The 17,330-nt window shown below is 41.5% G+C and overlaps 1 protein-coding gene and 1 pseudogene across 10 annotated transcripts in view; both read left to right on the forward strand.

Annotated features, from left to right (window-relative positions):
• LOC121168168 (phospholipase DDHD1) overlaps window positions 1-17,330 on the forward strand; it is a 69,450-nt gene that overhangs the window by 12,298 nt on the left and 39,822 nt on the right. For 4 of the 10 annotated variants that reach the window (XM_040998003.1, XM_040998004.1, XM_040998006.1 and 1 more), the window contains one exon: window positions 14,898-15,071. In XM_040998003.1, coding sequence (XP_040853937.1) covers window positions 14,898-15,071 — 174 coding nt within the window. Of the gene's footprint in view, window positions 1-3,735; window positions 3,741-13,223; window positions 13,386-14,295; window positions 14,441-14,889; window positions 15,072-15,665; window positions 15,687-17,330 lie in introns of those variants that run through there. The other 6 variants (XM_040998005.1, XM_040998008.1, XM_040998013.1 and 3 more) reach the window with 4 other exon arrangements.
• On the forward strand, window positions 2,287-6,511 carry LOC121168170 (annotated as a pseudogene).

Consider the following 17,330-nt stretch of genomic DNA (forward strand, 5'->3'; position numbering starts at 1 on the left):
TTCTTCTACTATACTCCAAATTTTAACAAAAATAGGAAATTTTTTTCAGGTAAGATGAGGGCAGACTCCATGTAGTCTAAATTGCCAAGGAAAATCCTCTTAAATTTGACCATTAGTTTGCAGATTTCATGAGCCCAGGTCACTGGGAAGATTGTTAAAATTGTAGATTCCCAAATTTCATTCCTGGGATTTTGATTCAAGAAGCTACAAGCTGGGGTCTAAGAAGCTTCCTTTTGATAGATGTGCCAAGAAATTCAGATGTCAGGAGTTTTGTCCATCTCACCTTGTAAGTATTAGTTCCAGAAACTCTTAATCTGGATTGTTGGATGCCGCCTCATCTACACTCAACCTGCAGCCAGGCTAAAGGTGCAGTTCAAGTTTCTAGAGAAATCCATGGTGACCTTATCTCATTTCTTGTTCTTTTCACTTACCTGTTGCAACCCCTCATTTCTTAGGTGAGATACAGAGGAAAGGCTTCAAGCCTTCGCCCTTTCACCCATCCCCTCACCCGGCCTTTTCCTAGCCTGCAGGGAAAAGGCTCACCTTTTCAAGGTCTTTACCCTTCCCACTCTTGGGAACTCCTGAAAGATGTGGGAAGAGCCTATGAGGAAGTGTAATTTCCCTTCGTGTCACAAGCCCCAGGAGTTCTCTTCTTCCACTGTATGTAGCTCGCTCTTGACCTGTAATGTTTTTACTGACTTAGAGTCTAAAGTCTTCCCTCTTTAAACATGTAGTTTGTTCCTGTTTGCCCCAGATATTATATCAGTTGTCCTGTGATCTTAGCTTTCCTGGACATTCCAGAAAAACTATAGTTTTATGAATTACATGTGAGTTTTTTTGGTTTAGGGTTAAGAGCAAAGCTCTTTTACATTTTACATCCTAAGCAACTGCCAGGCGTTAACTTTGTTTTTATAAAGATTGCTTTAGGGTTTTCAGTATTCACCTGGAACTTGTTAGTTTCAGAAATTCTTGGGCCACTTGTTGTAGAATAGAAAAGGTCCTTGTTAGCATACTTTCATTTATCCCCCCTCTCAGCTTCTGCTATTGTTATCATAAATTTTATTCCCATTTATGTTTTAAATCCCAAAACAAAATCTTGGGTTTTTGCTTTAGATAGTAACTTTTAAAAAAAGATCCTAAGCACCGTTTTCCTCTCAGCTTTGAAAAACTTGTGCTGAGTATAAATAAGGTTGACATTTTTCCTTCAGGACTTTATAAACATGGCATTCCATTGTCTTCAGCTTTTATGGATTCTGATGGAAAGTTTGTTATTTTTATCCCTGTTCTTCATGTCAGCTTTCCTTCTGGTAGTCTCGTCCTTTGTCAGTAACTGACTTCAGCAGTTTGGTGCTGACACTTCCTGGTGTGGCTTTCATCATATTTCATCCATGTAGAATTATTTGTGGTTCTGGGAATCTGTGAGTTTGTTGTTTTTGTCAAATGTAAAATATTTGGCGACTTCTCCAAATTTGTTTTGTTTTTCCCCTTCCCACCTCTCTGAGGCAGTAGTGCTTGATAACAGTCCGCGTTTTGATGTTGCCTCACAGCTCCATGAGGGTCTTTCATTTTTCCTTTGTGCTCCAGTTAAGAGAGTCGCCATACATGCTGTTGCTACATTCTTGAGTTCTGTATGTTATGAATTGAAGAATTTCATTGATCTTTTTTTTCTGTGGCCCCTAATCTTTGGTCTTAGTGGTGTATTTTTCATCTCCACTACTGTATTTTCTATGTCCAGATGTATCATTTAGGTGATTCTTAACTGCCTTTTCTTCCTTACTGTGTCCATACTTCCTTGGATCTAGGAAATGTGAAGGTTGCTTTAACGTCTTTTTCTCCTAATTTTACCATCAGTTTTTGGATCTGGTTCTGTTAGTAACATCCTCTCCTGGATCTGGGATGTTTTCCTGCTGCTTTGAGTACTGTTAGATATTGCTAAGGTTTTGTGTGATTCCTTTAAGATTGCTGGGGTGGGCTTAGTTCTCACGCACAGTTAAGTTGCTTCGGATTAGTCTGATCTTATCAAGGCTTTCATGCTTTGTTGGGGTAGGCAGTGCAGCTTTTCGTATTGAATAATTTATCCCCACCCTTGAAAGCAATGCTTTTCCCAGAGCATTAGTCAGATATTAAACTAAAATCCCAGAACTTGGATTATTCCCAGTGCCATTTCAACTTTGGAAATTGTTCCACATACTCTGTTTCCAGTGGTTCTTTTCCCTGAGGTGGTTTTCTCCTCCATGTGCATAAGTGAGCCAGACTCCGAGGAATTCTTCCAGAGGTCCTGAGTGCTGACTTTCTGTGTGTCTCTCCACTTGACGGTGTCTCATGACTGTGGATCCCTGAGCACAGAACTGTTCGACGGGTCAGCAAAAATGTCTGACTTTGTGTGAACAGCTTAGGATTGAGACAATAACTCCTGTCAGTTAGGCCATCATTGGAGATCACTGACTTAACAAATTGGAAATGCTCATTTGTGAGCATTTTGCCTCATATCATAGAAACTGGAAAGCTATTTACAAAGTACATATTCTGGATTTTGTTTCCAGAAATTAAGTTGTATAGAAAGCATTAGAACTGTTTGCCACATCTACTGCAAGAATGAAGACCATTCTCAGCCTGAATGGCGCGGATCAGTCTGAAGGGTGCACAGTGGTTGTGAAGGGGCCTAGAGGACCCTGCGAAGGGGCTTCAGTTACCTCAGTGTGGAACTCAGCCTACTGGCAAAGAAGAGGCTCCGAGCTGACAAATGGTGGGGAAATCACAAGGAACTGGCCACCATTCGCACCACCTGTAGTCAACATCCAGAACATGATCAAGGGAGTTACACTGGGCTTCCGGTACAAGATACGGTCGGTGTACGCTCACTTCCCCATCAATGTGGTAATTCAGGAGACTGGATCTCTGGTGGAAATCCGGAACTTCCTGGGTGAAAAGTACATGCAAAGGGTTTGGATGAGGCCAGGTGTTGCTTGTTCAGTGTCTCAAGACCAGAAAGATGAATTAGACCTTGAAGTAAATGTGATCGAACTTGTTTCAAATTCAGCTGCTTTGATTCAACAGGCAACCACAGTTAAAAATAAGGATATCAGGAAATTTTTGGATGGTATCTATGTCTCTGAAAAAGGAACAGTTCAACAGGCTGATGAGTAAGACCTAAAGTTGTCCAGCTATTGAAGTAAAGACCCTGGATTGATTCTAATGTCATTTTATTAATGCATTAGAAGATCTTTTGATTTGATACTTAAAAAAAGAAAGGATTGGAAAACTCATTGATTAATTCCTAGTGATTCAGATAATATCCCAGGTTTGTAAACCACAGGTCAAAACAAAACAATACAAAAAACAACAGCAGCGAAATCGTGTGGTGAGGTCAGAGGTTAAACCACTGCCTTTAATGCCAGCATCCCATTTGGCACCAGTTCAGGTCTCAGCTGTTCTGTTTCCAGTTGTTCTGTTTCCAATCCAGTCCCCTGCTAATGTGTCTGGGAAAGTAGAGAAAGCTGTCCCAAGCACTTAGACCCCATAACTGTTGGGGAAGACCTAGACGGAGTTCTAGGCTCTTGGCCTTGGCCTGGTATGGCCTGGCCTCTCCTTGGCTTTTAAATCAGCAGTGGAAAATCTCTTCCTGGCTCTGTCTTTCAAATAAATGTTTAAAATAAAGAAAAGCAAAACATGTGGAATGGAAAGAGAAAGTAAGCAAATTTAAAGGTGTTTACTTGGGTGTGGCAAAAATTTGAGATCAACGTAGTTTCCTCATACCCATTTCCATTAAATATGTGAAAACTCTTCATATGTGTGGCCCCAAGATGTCCTAATCCAAGCTGTTTGTAAGAAGAAATTTGGAGACACATAGACACAGGGAGCATGCTTGCACAAAGGAAAGGTCACATGAGGACACAGCCCCGGGTAACCCTTTGCTAGCTAACAAAAGGGGCCTCGGAAGAAACTACACCTGGCAGAACCTCCAGCTTCCAGAACTGTGAGATGAATTTCTGTTGTTGAACTCTCCCAGTCTGCAGTGTTTTCTGTGGCAGCTCAAGCAAATTAATCAGTGGGCATTAAGCCACTCGGTTATTTTACACTTACACTGCTGAAGAACTAAGACATCTTTGTAGTTTTTAAACCCCTTGCAGTCTTAATTCTTCAATCAGAAGAAACAAGCAGTTTTTCGGGGCTGATTTTAATGTTCAGAAGTGCTTGGCTTTATGAAATTGGTCCCCATTTGGCCAATGGCACCTGCTGGCATTCACTGCTGTCCTAGCATCGTTAGTGTGCCTGGTGTGAATGGGACTCTCAAGTATGATCCCAGGTGTAATTTTGAAGTATAGATGTTTCTTTCATAAGATAAACGTCTGTGTCATTGCTCCCCACAGACCAACTGTTTATCTTTGTATTTGCCACCAGGCTAGGTAGTGATTAGGATAATGATTAATTACTTTTAATCCACATTATTCCTTCAGATTATAGATGCTTTCTAATGAATGAGAGAAAGTAAGTATTCGAGCATTCAAGTGTACAGTACCATTTTGATATCTAGTTCCTAATTTATTTCCTTTCATTCCATTTGCCAGTTAAACATGTTTTATCATCTACGTAAATACTGCAATTTTATTTTTTAATTATTGGTTTTTTTACATCATGTTTCTAGCACACAAAAAATTATAAGTAACATAACTGGCAATCAACATGCCATTACCTAATTTTAAAAATTTTAATTTTACAGGAAAAAAAAATCAATATTTATTGGACTGGTGTCGTGGCATAGCAGGTTAAGCTGTGGACTACAATACCGGCAGCCCGTATAGGAGTGCTGGTTTGAGTCCTGGTGGCTTCTGTTCCCTGCTAATATACTGGGAAGACAGTGGAAGATGACCCAAATACTTGGGCCCCTGCCACCCATGAGAAGAACCCACATGAAGTTCCTGGCTCATGGCTTCAGATCCGCCTGTTAGGGCCATTTAGACAGTGAACCAGTGGGTGGATTGTGTCTCTTTCTCTTGGTTGTCTTAGCCATTTTTGATTATTTGGGGCTGAACCTCAGCCCTTCAGACCCTGTGATGGACATCATTGTGCTGGAGCTGATAGAACTTCATGATAAAACCATCACCCAGAACTCCTCTCTCCATATTCTGTGGCAGTTAGAATGCCCATGCTATGCCCAGGTATTGACCTGATATTCATTTACTGGGCAGAAAGGACAGATTGATTTCCAGTAAGTATTGTTATAAATGACAAAATAATACTGTGCTTATCTAATTCCAACATACATTCTTTATATCTGTTAACCATGTAAAATGCTTTTGCTTTAGTGCCTTTCTCCGTGGTGTAGCAAATTTCTCCAGATGTTGTCATTCTCTATCAACAAAGGGAGGTGGTGTTTAAGAACCATATACATACTAGTATACATCACCTACCATGAGATTCTGCTACACATAATAAAAATCTAAAATCTTAAGCACAGATACACTGCTTTCTTTTTTTTAATTCACAGATATACTTCTGTCCATATAAAATAAGTATAGGCATCCAGAGTCAGGAACAGAACCTCCTTGTGTTATTCTCAGAAGGAATAACCATCTTTGTAAGTAACGTAGTCTAAAAGGTGCTCTTCAGGAGTTCCAGTCATAAAGGTGGTAGCAAAGAACAAGAGACAGCTCAAAAAGCTGTCCTGCCCAGCAGTTTCAGTTGGATCCTGTAACCCAGACTCAAGCACATGGCCAAACCCAGCTGCACACAAGATTAAAAGGAGATTAGAAACAGTCCTGTACCTATTTAAATTGGGATTCTGTTAAAAGGAATAGAGGGGCAACATTCAAGCAAAATACAGAAAGATATTCTCATAGATGAGTTGTTTAATGAAGACTGGTGTACCAGAAGTGAAGTCTCAGAAGGCATCTCTACTCCCCAATAAAAGGAGCATCCCCAGTGAAACAGCTAAATATACCTCGACAGTGTGATACTAGACTTCTGTCATTGTCTGTACATACAATTTAATGATGTACTTACATAGTAGAATGTTAAACTTGTAACTGTCACTAAAGGACTGACTACTATAATATGGGGGAGAAAGGGGAGGGCAAGAGGAAGTCCCTAACCTACACAAATATATTGTGGAAATTAAAATAAATAAATAAATAAAAGGAATAGAGGGAGAACAACAGAAATGATCATCCAGTATTCCTTCTAAAATGTATATTACTATATAGGTTTCTATTTCCTTAATGTAAATTAATCCATTTTTATTGTGAAAACATCAAACATATCAGAAATGTATAATGTAAAAACTGGAAGTCCTTTATCTTCCACCTCACAGAGATACTTGTTAGTAACATCTGGTGTCCGTTCTTGCACTTCTTTGGTTACTCACTGAATGTATGTGTTACACAAACACAGGCTTATGCTGTTTGTAAGTTTGTTCTTTAATAGCATCTGTGTAGTGTCTTTGGACTTTTTAGTTTCCATGAAATATACTCTGGAAGTACAGTTGCTCTGTGAAAAGAAAGCAATGTTCTAAGTTTTACAAGGTGCCCCTGGTCCAGGGTGGCTCAGCGTCACTGTTGACATCTTGGACCAGATATTCTTTGTTACTGAATGGGGGCTGGAGGAGCTGTCTTGTGCATGATGGGACATTTAGCTGCATCCCTCCTGGCTTTTCCAGTTGTGACTACCAAAAATGTCTTCAAATGTTGCCCAAGGGTCCTTTGGGGGCCAAAACTATGCAATGGAGAACCATTGCTTTAGCTCTTCTCTTTGCCTGCCACTTTGCCTGGTTGGATGTAGGCAAAGAAAGCCTGAACTGGAATGACAGAGTCCAAGCTGAGAGAGAGATTTTTTTTTTTTTTAAGATTTATCTATTTTTTATTGGAAAGTCAGATTCACAGAGAAAAGGAGAGGCAGAGAGAAAGATCCTCTATCCGCTGGTTCACTCCCCAAGTGACCGCAGTGGCTGGAGCTGAACCAATCCAAAGCCAGGAGTTTCCTCCAGGTGTATCATACTGGTGCAAGGTCCTGAGGCTTTGGGCCATTCTTTACTGCTTTTTCAGGCTACAAGCAGGAGCTTGAAGAGAAGTGGAGCGGCCAGGACACAAACCAGTGTCCATTTGGCTTCTGCAAGGCAAGTCTTAGCCACTAGGCCCAAGTGAGAGATTTTTGCATGGTGAGCATCCTAGCAGGGTTATTGGAGGCCAACCAGAGTAAAGAGAATGACTTTGGAAGGGTGATGGCTAGTGTGGGATTCCAAGGCTACACTAACTTAGGAGGGTATCTAAGAAGGGGAGCAGCCTGGTGCATAGTGTTGTGTGACTGAGCTAGGGTTGTGTGGAAGAGGCAAAGACAGCCCCATCCCAAAAAGAGTGCCCACATATATGACTGAGTCGCATGGAGGTCATGTTCCCAGCCTGGTTGCTGTGGTGAGCCACTCCTGACCTGGCAATTCAGTATCTATTACACTAGGTAATGGGAGGATTATTGGTGATGTCACCACAGTATTTGGAATTATTTTAATGCTAGATGACAATGGGTCAAGAATGTAGTTAACAGATTTCTCACTTGCTCGCACCTGGCAAGAGCTTTAACTTTCAAAATAATCCCATGTTTGTAATTGACTAACAACATATTGAGCCAAAGAAACCAACTAAGAGTACATACTGTGTTGTGATCATAGTGTGTACCTTTTTAGAAAGCAGATGTGAGATGCAGGGGCAGCTGCTGATGCATCCTCTGTCGAAGGACCTAGAGTCAGGCCATGGCCACCCTCCTGACCAGCTTCCTGCCAAAAGTGCTCCCTGGAAGGCAGTGCTCAGGTCCCTCCACCATGTGGCTGACCAGGATTAAGTTTCCAGCTCCTGACTTGCTCCTGGCTCAGCCCCAGCTCTTAAGGGCATCTGGGTAGTGAATCAGCAGCCTTTCTGTCCGCCCCCACTTTCTAGTCAATAATCTTCCAAATCTTAGCCAGCACAGCGCAGTGTTGCAACCACCTTCTACCTGCTTTGTGGCAGGCGCTTGATGTTGGATGGATGGTTGCATTGAAGTGCGTGAAGGTGCCAAAGGAAGCTGTTAGGGGGCCAACTCTGAGAAACCTAAGCACCATCCAAAGAAGCTCAGAGTTTATCTGGAAAGCAGTGAGGGGCCTTAAAGAATTTTAGTATTGAAACAATGTGATGCTATATTCTGGAATGGTTCTCTAGCAAGCCTATGAAAAGATGACTTGGTTCCTTAAAGGGGAGTCAGTGAAGTGAGTCTGTGTGCATGTGCTGCCACATTCGCGTTGGTGGGTGAGCACTGCCTAGCCGTGGTAAAAGAGTATTGGGATGGCAACAGGGATGCTGAATTTAGACAGAAGACATTTGAAATAAACAGGACGTAAGAAGATCATGAACTGAAATAATGATCACAGACATGATGTAAGGGATGGATTTGAGAATGATTTAGGAGATGTAATGATCAATACCTCATATTGAGTTACAGTTGAGAGAGGCGGGTTGGGTGATTCCCAGGTGTCCACTGTGCATGATCCACTATGGTTGGGAGCAGCTGTGGAAGAACAGGTTTGTATTCTGTTTTGTTTTCTTTAGGAAGCGTACGTGTTTCATGGCTTTTGTGGTTCAGCATAGCTAAAGAGCCTTGTTTGGGGAGAGGTCTGTAAAGAGACCCTCCCTGATTAAGAACATGGGTTGCATTGTGTGGTAGAGAAAGCTTCCGTGAACCCTGAGTTGAGCATTGCTTGCAGTCTTGCTTCTCGCATGACTGGCTGGATGCTTTTGGGCAAGTTAGTTAGTTTCATGAAGATTCAGCTTACTTGTTTGTAAAACTGGGAAAATAACATCTGTCTTTTAAGATTATTGCTAAGATACAAAGAAATAAGCCTCTAGTTCTGGAAGATAGTCGGTAGCAACTGTTGACATCTAACCCTCTCCTGAAAGCCATTAGATTGAAGAGGAATCTACACACAGTCACCCCCACACTTCAGCATTACACAGGTCGATGGTGCCACACGCTTTTAGTTGCCTTCGTTTAAAGAAAGAGCAAATTGCAACACTTCTGGTTGCTGCTGCTTACCTGTGAGTGTGGAGAATGGCGTAAGGAGAGGAAGTGTGGGAAAAAAGGAGACAAAGGAGCAGAGGTTAAACTACACCACAGATACAACCACCCTTAAGAGGAGAAAGCTCCCAACACTTCTACAGTCTGAGCCCAGCAGCCCCGTGATGCTGACATCCACATGGTTGCTGTTCTGAGTTCTGGATACTCCACTTCTTTTTTTTTCTTTAAAGATTTATTTATTATTTTTATGGGAAAGGCAGATATGCAGAGAGGAGGAGATGCAAGGTCCCACTTTGACCTAATGGATTAATGATAAATCGGTCATGGTCTAGTAAAATGAATTTTATGATTTTACTTATTTCCATTCATTTGAGCAGTAGAAAAAAAAAAAAAAGGTCTCCCATCTGTTGATTCGCTCCCTTTAGTGGCTAGTCACAGTAGGTGGTGCTGGGCCAAACCTGGAAGCCAGGAATTCAATCTGGATCTCCCATAAGGTGTCAGTGAGCCCAGCACTTGAGACTGAAACCTGAGTACCCCATAAGGGATGCTGCTGTCCCAGGTGAGTCTTCAGGAGCTTCAGGTGAACCAGATGACTGTCCTAAAACTGCTAGATATTGAACACAGCTTTTTTTTTTGTTTTAATCTCCTTGAAAGGAAACATCACATGAAAACAGAAAATTAGACTTTTATTAAATTCCCAGAAAACAATATTTAGGGGCTGGCCTTGTGAAGCGGTGGATCAAGCCACCTCCTGCGATACTGCCACCTCTTAGCAGAGCATCAGTTCAAGTCCCAGCCACTCCACTCCTGAGCAAGCTCCTTGCTAGTGCACACAGGAAAGCACCAGAAAATGACCCAGGAACTTAGGCCCACTGACATCCACACAGGAGGCCCGGATGGAAGTCTGCACTCCTGCCAGCCTGGTGAAGCCTTGGCTATTGCAGTCATTCCGGAAGTGAATGAGCTGGCGGATGGAAAAGTCTGTTTTTCTGTGTAATTCTTTCAAAGAAGTAAAAGAAATCTCCTTTTAAAATGCTGTTTGGACAGGCACTTAGCCTAGCTGTTAGATACATTTAAGATGCTTGGCTCCTGCATCAGAGCTTGGTCTTCTCTTCCTCGAGCTCCTCATTCCAGCTTCCTGCCGCTGCAGGCCCTGGGAGGCAGTGGAGAGGACGCAGGGAACCGAGCGCCTGCATCCACACTGAGATCTGATGGCGTGCTTTGGCCCTGGCCCAGCCCCAGCCATTGTGGGAATTTGGTGAGACAATTCTAGCATTTTCACTCACTGCTGTTCACTCTCTGCCTCTCAAAGTAAGTGAAAACGATAGGTGAACGGTGGCTACAGTAAAGCAGCGTTTTACTTCAAAAAGAAAATTTTACTGAAAATGTTTTAATGTCAGAGCATTTCCAGTTTCAAATTTGGGGATTAGGGATACTCTACCAATATCAGAAAGAATAAAAAATACTACATAGAAAAAAGGATAAGTGTAGTAATAAACAGTGATATAAAGGAATACAAAGTTTAGTTCAGACAAATTGGTCACATCAGTAACCATAAATGGCCTGAATCCGCCTGTTAAATGAAAAAGAAACCCAGTTCTGTGCCTCACAGTGATGGGGCAGGATGCCAGTGTCCCTCCCATCCGGAGAGTGTGGAGCCTGTACCCCGCTTCAGCTCTAGTCTACAGTTTCCTGTTGATGCAGACTCTGGGAGGCAGCAGGCAATGGGTCAAGTGTTTCATCCCTGCCATTCCTATGGGAGACCTGGACTGAGCTCCCAGCTTGGAGCACTGGCCCAGCCCAGCTTATCTCAGTCCATCTGGGGCCTGACCCAGGAAATGAGTGAGCTTGCTGTCACTAAGTGTTTGTGTTTCTCAAACTTTAAGGCCTGGCACGATGGCTCAGTGGCTGAATCTTCTCCTTGCAAGTGTCAGGATCCCGTATGGGTGCCAGTTTGTGTTCTGGCTGTTCCACTTCCCATCCAGCTCCCTATGTGTGGCCTGGGAAAGCAGCAGAGGATGGCCTAAGGGCTTGGGACCCTGGAACTCCCAGAAGAAGCACTTGGCTCCTGGCTTTGGATTGGCTCCCCTCTGGCCTTATGGCAACTTGAGTAGTGAACCAGCAGATGAAAAATCTTTCTCTCTGTATCTCCTCTGTAAATTTGACTTTCCAATAAAAATAAATAAATCTTTAAAAATTAACTTTAAAATAATACATGGTTATTCAAAAGGTTAAAATACAAAGATAAACGGAAGTGGCTGTTCCACATCACTGGTACTGGGGTGGTTGGCAGGCTTGGTATGGCTTCTCCCCCAGAAACAGGAAGGAGAACAGAAAATTTGGAAATAGTGATCACACCCAATTCTCCCTAACCCTCGATCCTTCCTACCCTGTTCAACTATGTACACATCATGAAAAATAAAAATAAAAAAAGGCCCAGCACGATGGCCAAGCAGCTAAAGTCCTTGCCTTGAACACGCCAGGATCCCATATGGGTACCAGGTATAAGCCCGGCAGCTCCACTTCCCATCCAACTCCCTGCTTGTGGCCTGGGAAAGCAGTTGAGGACGGCCCAAAGCCTTGGGACCCTGAACCTGTGTGGGAGACTAAGAAGAGGTTCCTGGCTCCTGGCTTTGGATCTGTGCAGTTCTGGCCGTTGTTTTCACTTGGGGAGTGACTCATTGGACAGAAGATATTCTTCTCTTTGACTCCTCCTCTCTGTATATATCTGACTTTGCAATAAAAATAAATAAGTCTTTAAAAAAAATAAATTAAAATAATCATTTTTTAAAAAGACAAAAAAAAAAAAAGAAAAACAAGATCAGGAATTACAATTTTGATGGAGCAAAATCCTGGCAAAATTTTTTCAAAATGTTAGCTGTCAGACAAGTGCAATATCATAGTGGGCTGATCCTTTACCTGTGTTGCTGGCATCCAAAACAGTTGCTGGTTCTAGTCCCAGCTGCTCTACTTCTGATCCAGCTACTGCTAATTGCCTAGGAAAGTAGCAGAAAATGACCATAGATCTTGAGTCCCAAAATCAACACTGCAGACTCAGACAAAATTCCTGGCTCTTACTTTCTGGCTGGCCCAGCACTGGCTGTTGTAGCCATTTAGGGGCTGAGCTAGTGGATGGAAGATCTCTCTCTCTCTCCCTCCCTATCACTCTGACTTTCAAGTAAAATAAATCTCAAAACAAGAAAGACAGTACACTTAAAATTTTAAAAATCATGATTTATAACAGAGTTCCTATGTTTTAGTATTCCTGTACCAAATGGCACAGAAAACTGAAAATATACCAGAAATGGAATAGAATGTAGGCAAATGAGGAAGCAACAGAAACACAGGAAATCTCCATCCAGCGCAGTGCAATAGCCTGGCAAGGTGTTTTGCAAGGGTTAGCGGTGGGACAACTTGTGTGGGATGCTGGCTCTGCTTGCTGCAGTGCAGCACTAGCCCCATGCTAGCTCATTTTTTTTCCTTTTTTTTTTTTGTTTCGTAACATTTTATGACACCATTTCATAGGCTCTGAGGTCCCCCCATCCCCTCCCCGGACCCTCCCCTCATGGTGGGTTACTCCACCTTATTGCAGTGTTACAGTTCAGATCCAGTCGTGCTTCTTTCATTGCAACATGCTAGCTCATTTTTAAAGTATACATTATTAGTTCATACTGACATTAGTCAATTTTTATTTTAAATGGCTTTATTTTTTTTTCTTTTATTTTCATACTTATTTCTCTAGTGCCAAAAATCTGAATTCCTAGTGATACTGGAAAAATCAGTAAATTTCCCTTACCCTACAGCTTTAAATTAACAATACTGGCATTATCAGTTCTTTTTATCCATGTGTATTTCCTGATACTTATGTACAAATTTGCTGCGTTTTAAATTCACTTGAAGTGATAATTCTGTATGTAGATAAAATTGCCAGTCCTACCTACATTTGTTTCATTTCATTTGTTTCGTTGCCCTTTATGGTTTTGTTATTTCTGTTTTGATTTAATTTTGCTTCATTTAAATAAATTTATTGTTAAGAAATCAAGGTGACTTGGCAAGGATGGACCTTCTGGCACAGCAAGTTGCACCACTGCTGGTGACACCTGGCATCCCCTAGCCTAATGCCTGGGTTCAAGTCCCCCCTCTGCTGTAACAGCCTCCTGTTGATGTGCGCCCTCGGGCAGGAGAGGATGCCCTCGGTGTGGGGTCTCTCGTCATTCACGTGGGAGGCCCTGCTGGAGCTCCTGGCTTCGACCTTGAACCCAGCACCAGCTGTGAGCATTTGAGGAGTGTACCCAGTGAAGGAAGCTTCTCTCTCGCGCTCTTGCTTTGCCTTTTGAAAAAATGTAAAGGTTAAGATAGTCTGATAAAACTTGTAGATCTTTTTAAGGAATTATGTAATCAAGGAAATGTAGTTAGTTCAAACAAATGTCTTCTTGACTTATTTTTCTAAAATAAGAATTTACACTAACAGTTTCATTTATAGACTAAATGGGAACATAAAATCACCAAGCAGCCCTAGAAAGATACAGCATACTACTGCCACATACACTAAATTTCTTTTTTATCAATAGTTTCCTTTTAAAATATTTGTTTATTTACTTACTTTTAATTTGAAAGTCAGCTATACAGAGAGGAGGAAATAGAAAGATCTTCTATCCAGTGGTTCACTCCCAGATGGCCACAACGACCAGAGCTAAGCCAATCTGAGGCCAGGAGCCAGGAGCTTCTTCTGGGTCTCCCATGCAAGTGTAGGGTCCCAAGACTTTGAGCCATCCTCTATTGCTCTCCCAGGCCGCAGGCAGGAAGCTGGATGGGGAGTGGAGCAGCTGGGACACAAACCAACACCATATGGGATCCCAGCCCATGCAAGGCAAGGACTTTAACCACTAGGCTATTGCATCAGGCACCATCAATAGTTTCTTTGTTTCTTTTTTTTTTTTTAAGGATTATTTTCATTTGAAAGACAGAGAGAAGGAGAGGCAGAGAAAGAGGTCTTCCATGTACTGGTTCACTTCCCACATGGCCACAACAGGAGCCTCCTCTGGATCTCCCACGAGGATGCTGGGTCCCTTGGACCTGGGCCCTCCTACACCACCTTCCCAGGCCATAAACAAAAAGCTGGATCAGAATAAAGCTGCCAGGACACCACCTGGCACTCATCTGGGATACTGACGCCACAAGTTGGAAGATCAGCCTGTTGAGCCACAATTTCAGCCCTATTTGTTTTCATTTAAAAGGTGAAGTTTACTGAGAGATGGAGAGATCGTCCATCTCTTGCTTGTGTCACTCCCCAAACGGCTGCAACTGCCAGAGCTGAGCTGATCTGAAGCCGTGAACTCCTGGGTCTTCGCGTTGAGGGTTGGGACCCAAGGACTTCTGTTGTTCTCCTCTGTTATTGCAGTCCGTAAGCAGGGAGCTGGATGGAAAGTGGAGTGGCTGGGATGTGAACCTGGCTCCCATATGGTATGCCAGCATTGTAGTGGAGGGTTAATAGCCTGTTACAACACTGACTGACTCCATTATTTTTTTCTAAGACAAACTATCCTTAAAACCTTCTGTGAAACTTGCCTTACTCTTTTAGCTGACTAATTTTAGTTATTCAGTCCTGCAGTTATATAGATAGCTATTCATCTTACTTTCTAAAGCTGATCTTCAGGTAATTTAAATTTATTTAATGAAAATTTGTGTGAGATAAAAATTGTACTGCCTTGCCTGAAATCTGAACTTTCAAACTTGAGGTGATTGCTGTGGGTCGTGAAAGCAGGTGTCCGTGGCAGCGTGGCCAAGTGTAAAACCGTGCTCCTGTGTGTCTCTTCCAGAGGGTTAGCATTGGAATGTGTAATTGTGTTTTTTCTTTTCAGAAGCTGATAAAATACCAGTAATGCGTGGACAGTGGTTTATTGATGGTACCTGGCAGCCTCTAGAAGAAGAAGAAAGTAATTTAATTGAACAGGAGCATCTCAATTGTTTTAGGGGTCGGCAAATGGAGGAAAATTTTGATATTGAAATAACAAAATCGATAGACGGAAAAGATGGTAAGACCAGCCAAATACATTCACTGTGTTCTACAAATCACTCCAATTACTGCATTTTTAATAGTCCATACATTTAACACAATTATTCAGAAAATCTGGAGAATTTCATGTTTGATTCTTTAGAATACTTGATGATTGTTCTAAAATTGAAAACTGCTATGAATTTCTGAGCTAAATTTATTTGACTCTGTTCAGTGGCGTGACACTAACACAATTTACTATAAATATTCAAGTTATTATATTCTCTAAGTTAGTACTTTCTTTAGTTTTTTAGTAATTAAAGAACGTTGAACTTACAAAAAATTTCCTAGTCATGGAACAGTTTTGTTAATATTTTAATGTGGTTTCTGTTCCTGAAGTTAAAAAAAAAATTAGTTACCCTTTTGTGTCACTTAGTTGTATCACTTTTGATAACCATACTGATTTTTTAAATTTGAAACAATATACTCCTTTAGGTTTTCTGATTAGCATTTGCATACATTTGCCATAGTTGAAAGTGTCATAGGCATGATTGCAATGTTTTTGTTAAATGAATCTTAAGCTACTTCCAACTATGTGGTAAAGTTAAAAATTCTATTATTCCGTTTACTGCAGGCAGTGGGATCAACTATTCTGGTGAGTATAACTGCACAGGTAGATTAGAGTTTGTAGATATCTTTATTTTTTTCTGGAAATATTTCTTCTTCCATGCTTGCCCTTGTTCAGGAGATTTTTTGACAAACCCTACTGAACCTTGTGAATTTAAAGAGTGAGTTGAATGATTTCCTTTCCCTCTTGTGAAGAACATTGTAAATCAGAAAAACTCAGTGTTGATGAGCAAGTTAATAGTGGCTTGAGAAAATACATCAAGTTGTACAACAGTTATAGGCCATATATAGTTAGCAGCAAGGGTTTTTTTTTTAAGGTTTATTTATTTTTATTGCGAAGTCAGATATATACAGAGAGGAGGAGACAAAGAGAAGAATATCTTCTGTCCAATGATTCACGTCCCAAGTGAGTCCAACAGGCGGTACTGCGCCGATCCGAAGCCAGGATCCAGGAACTTCTTCCAGGTCTCCCACACGGGTGCAGGGTCCCAAGGCTTTGGGCTGTCCTCAACTGCTTTCCCAGGCCACAAGTAGGGAGCTGGATGGGAAGTGGAGCTGCCGGGATTAGACCTGGTACCCATATGGGATCCTGGCGTGTTCAAGGCAAGGACTTTAGCTGCTAGGCCAGGGTGCCGGGGCCTTTTTTTTTTTTTTCCTTTTCTGTATTTTGTTAGTGACATCACCTGTTTTTCGCTTCCATTCTCTGCTCTCCGTAACCTCATTCTGGCCACACACATACACACATTTGTCATAGACGAGAAAACTGTCTCATTCTGGATACCACGTAAAATCTCTATTGCATCTGTTTGATGAAAAGTTTATGTAACTAAGGAGAATCCTATCGTGTGTAAAGTGGCCCTTCAATGTAATATTTATATCACAATGATTTCTACTACATGCAGATGCTCTTCTCTAGGAATTTTAATTACCACTTTCCTAATCTGCAGAGTCAAATATGCATGTTTCTTAGTCCACTGTAAAAAAATCAAGCTCAAAATGATTACATGCCCAAAGTTCAGCCTAAGTTGCTATACTTGCATTCGGGTCATTGGAATGGAAAGGATACTTCGTTCTGTTTCCAGCAAAACTAGCACATTTTCTGTGTCTGTAATAGTGTGTCTGTGATTCGGAAATATTTAGTATCCTTTTCCCACTGCTACCAGAGTGTGACACATTGTATCACAAGCACTCTCATTGCTTTTCAAGACTGAGTTCTGATCACTCTGACCACAATGCTCCTTAAATTTTCTGCCTTGAAAATGGCAGTTTACCTTAACAAACCTAGTTTATCCATCAGTGTTAACACATGGAAATGATTCAAAAACTTACAGAAAAGGCTAAGTTGAAAGGTAGGAGTGTATTGTTTCCCTTTCTCATTCTGTATTCACAGTATCTTTCTCCATTGGTCGCCTTGTCCTTGGCGCTCACCTCTCTTTCATCTCCAGATTTCACCTGTTTGGAATCTTGTTTTTATTAAAATAAAAATTAGGATCCTAAGTGTCCTTTTTTACTGCTGCTCTCTAAAACATCAAATGTAACAGAATCCTTCAGTTTTCCTCAAAGTGTTCCAATATGTAAGTCTGATAAAAGAACATGGTTTCTTTTTGTGAATAGATTGTTGTAGTGTGTCTTTTGAATGGTTGTGTTGGTTCTGAAAGGTGTCAGTCCAGTG

The sequence above is a fragment of the Ochotona curzoniae genome, unplaced genomic scaffold, assembly GCF_017591425.1.
Source record: "Ochotona curzoniae isolate NIBS_2020 unplaced genomic scaffold, NIBS_Ocur_1.0 patch71, whole genome shotgun sequence".
Taxonomy (NCBI): domain Eukaryota; kingdom Metazoa; phylum Chordata; class Mammalia; order Lagomorpha; family Ochotonidae; genus Ochotona; species Ochotona curzoniae.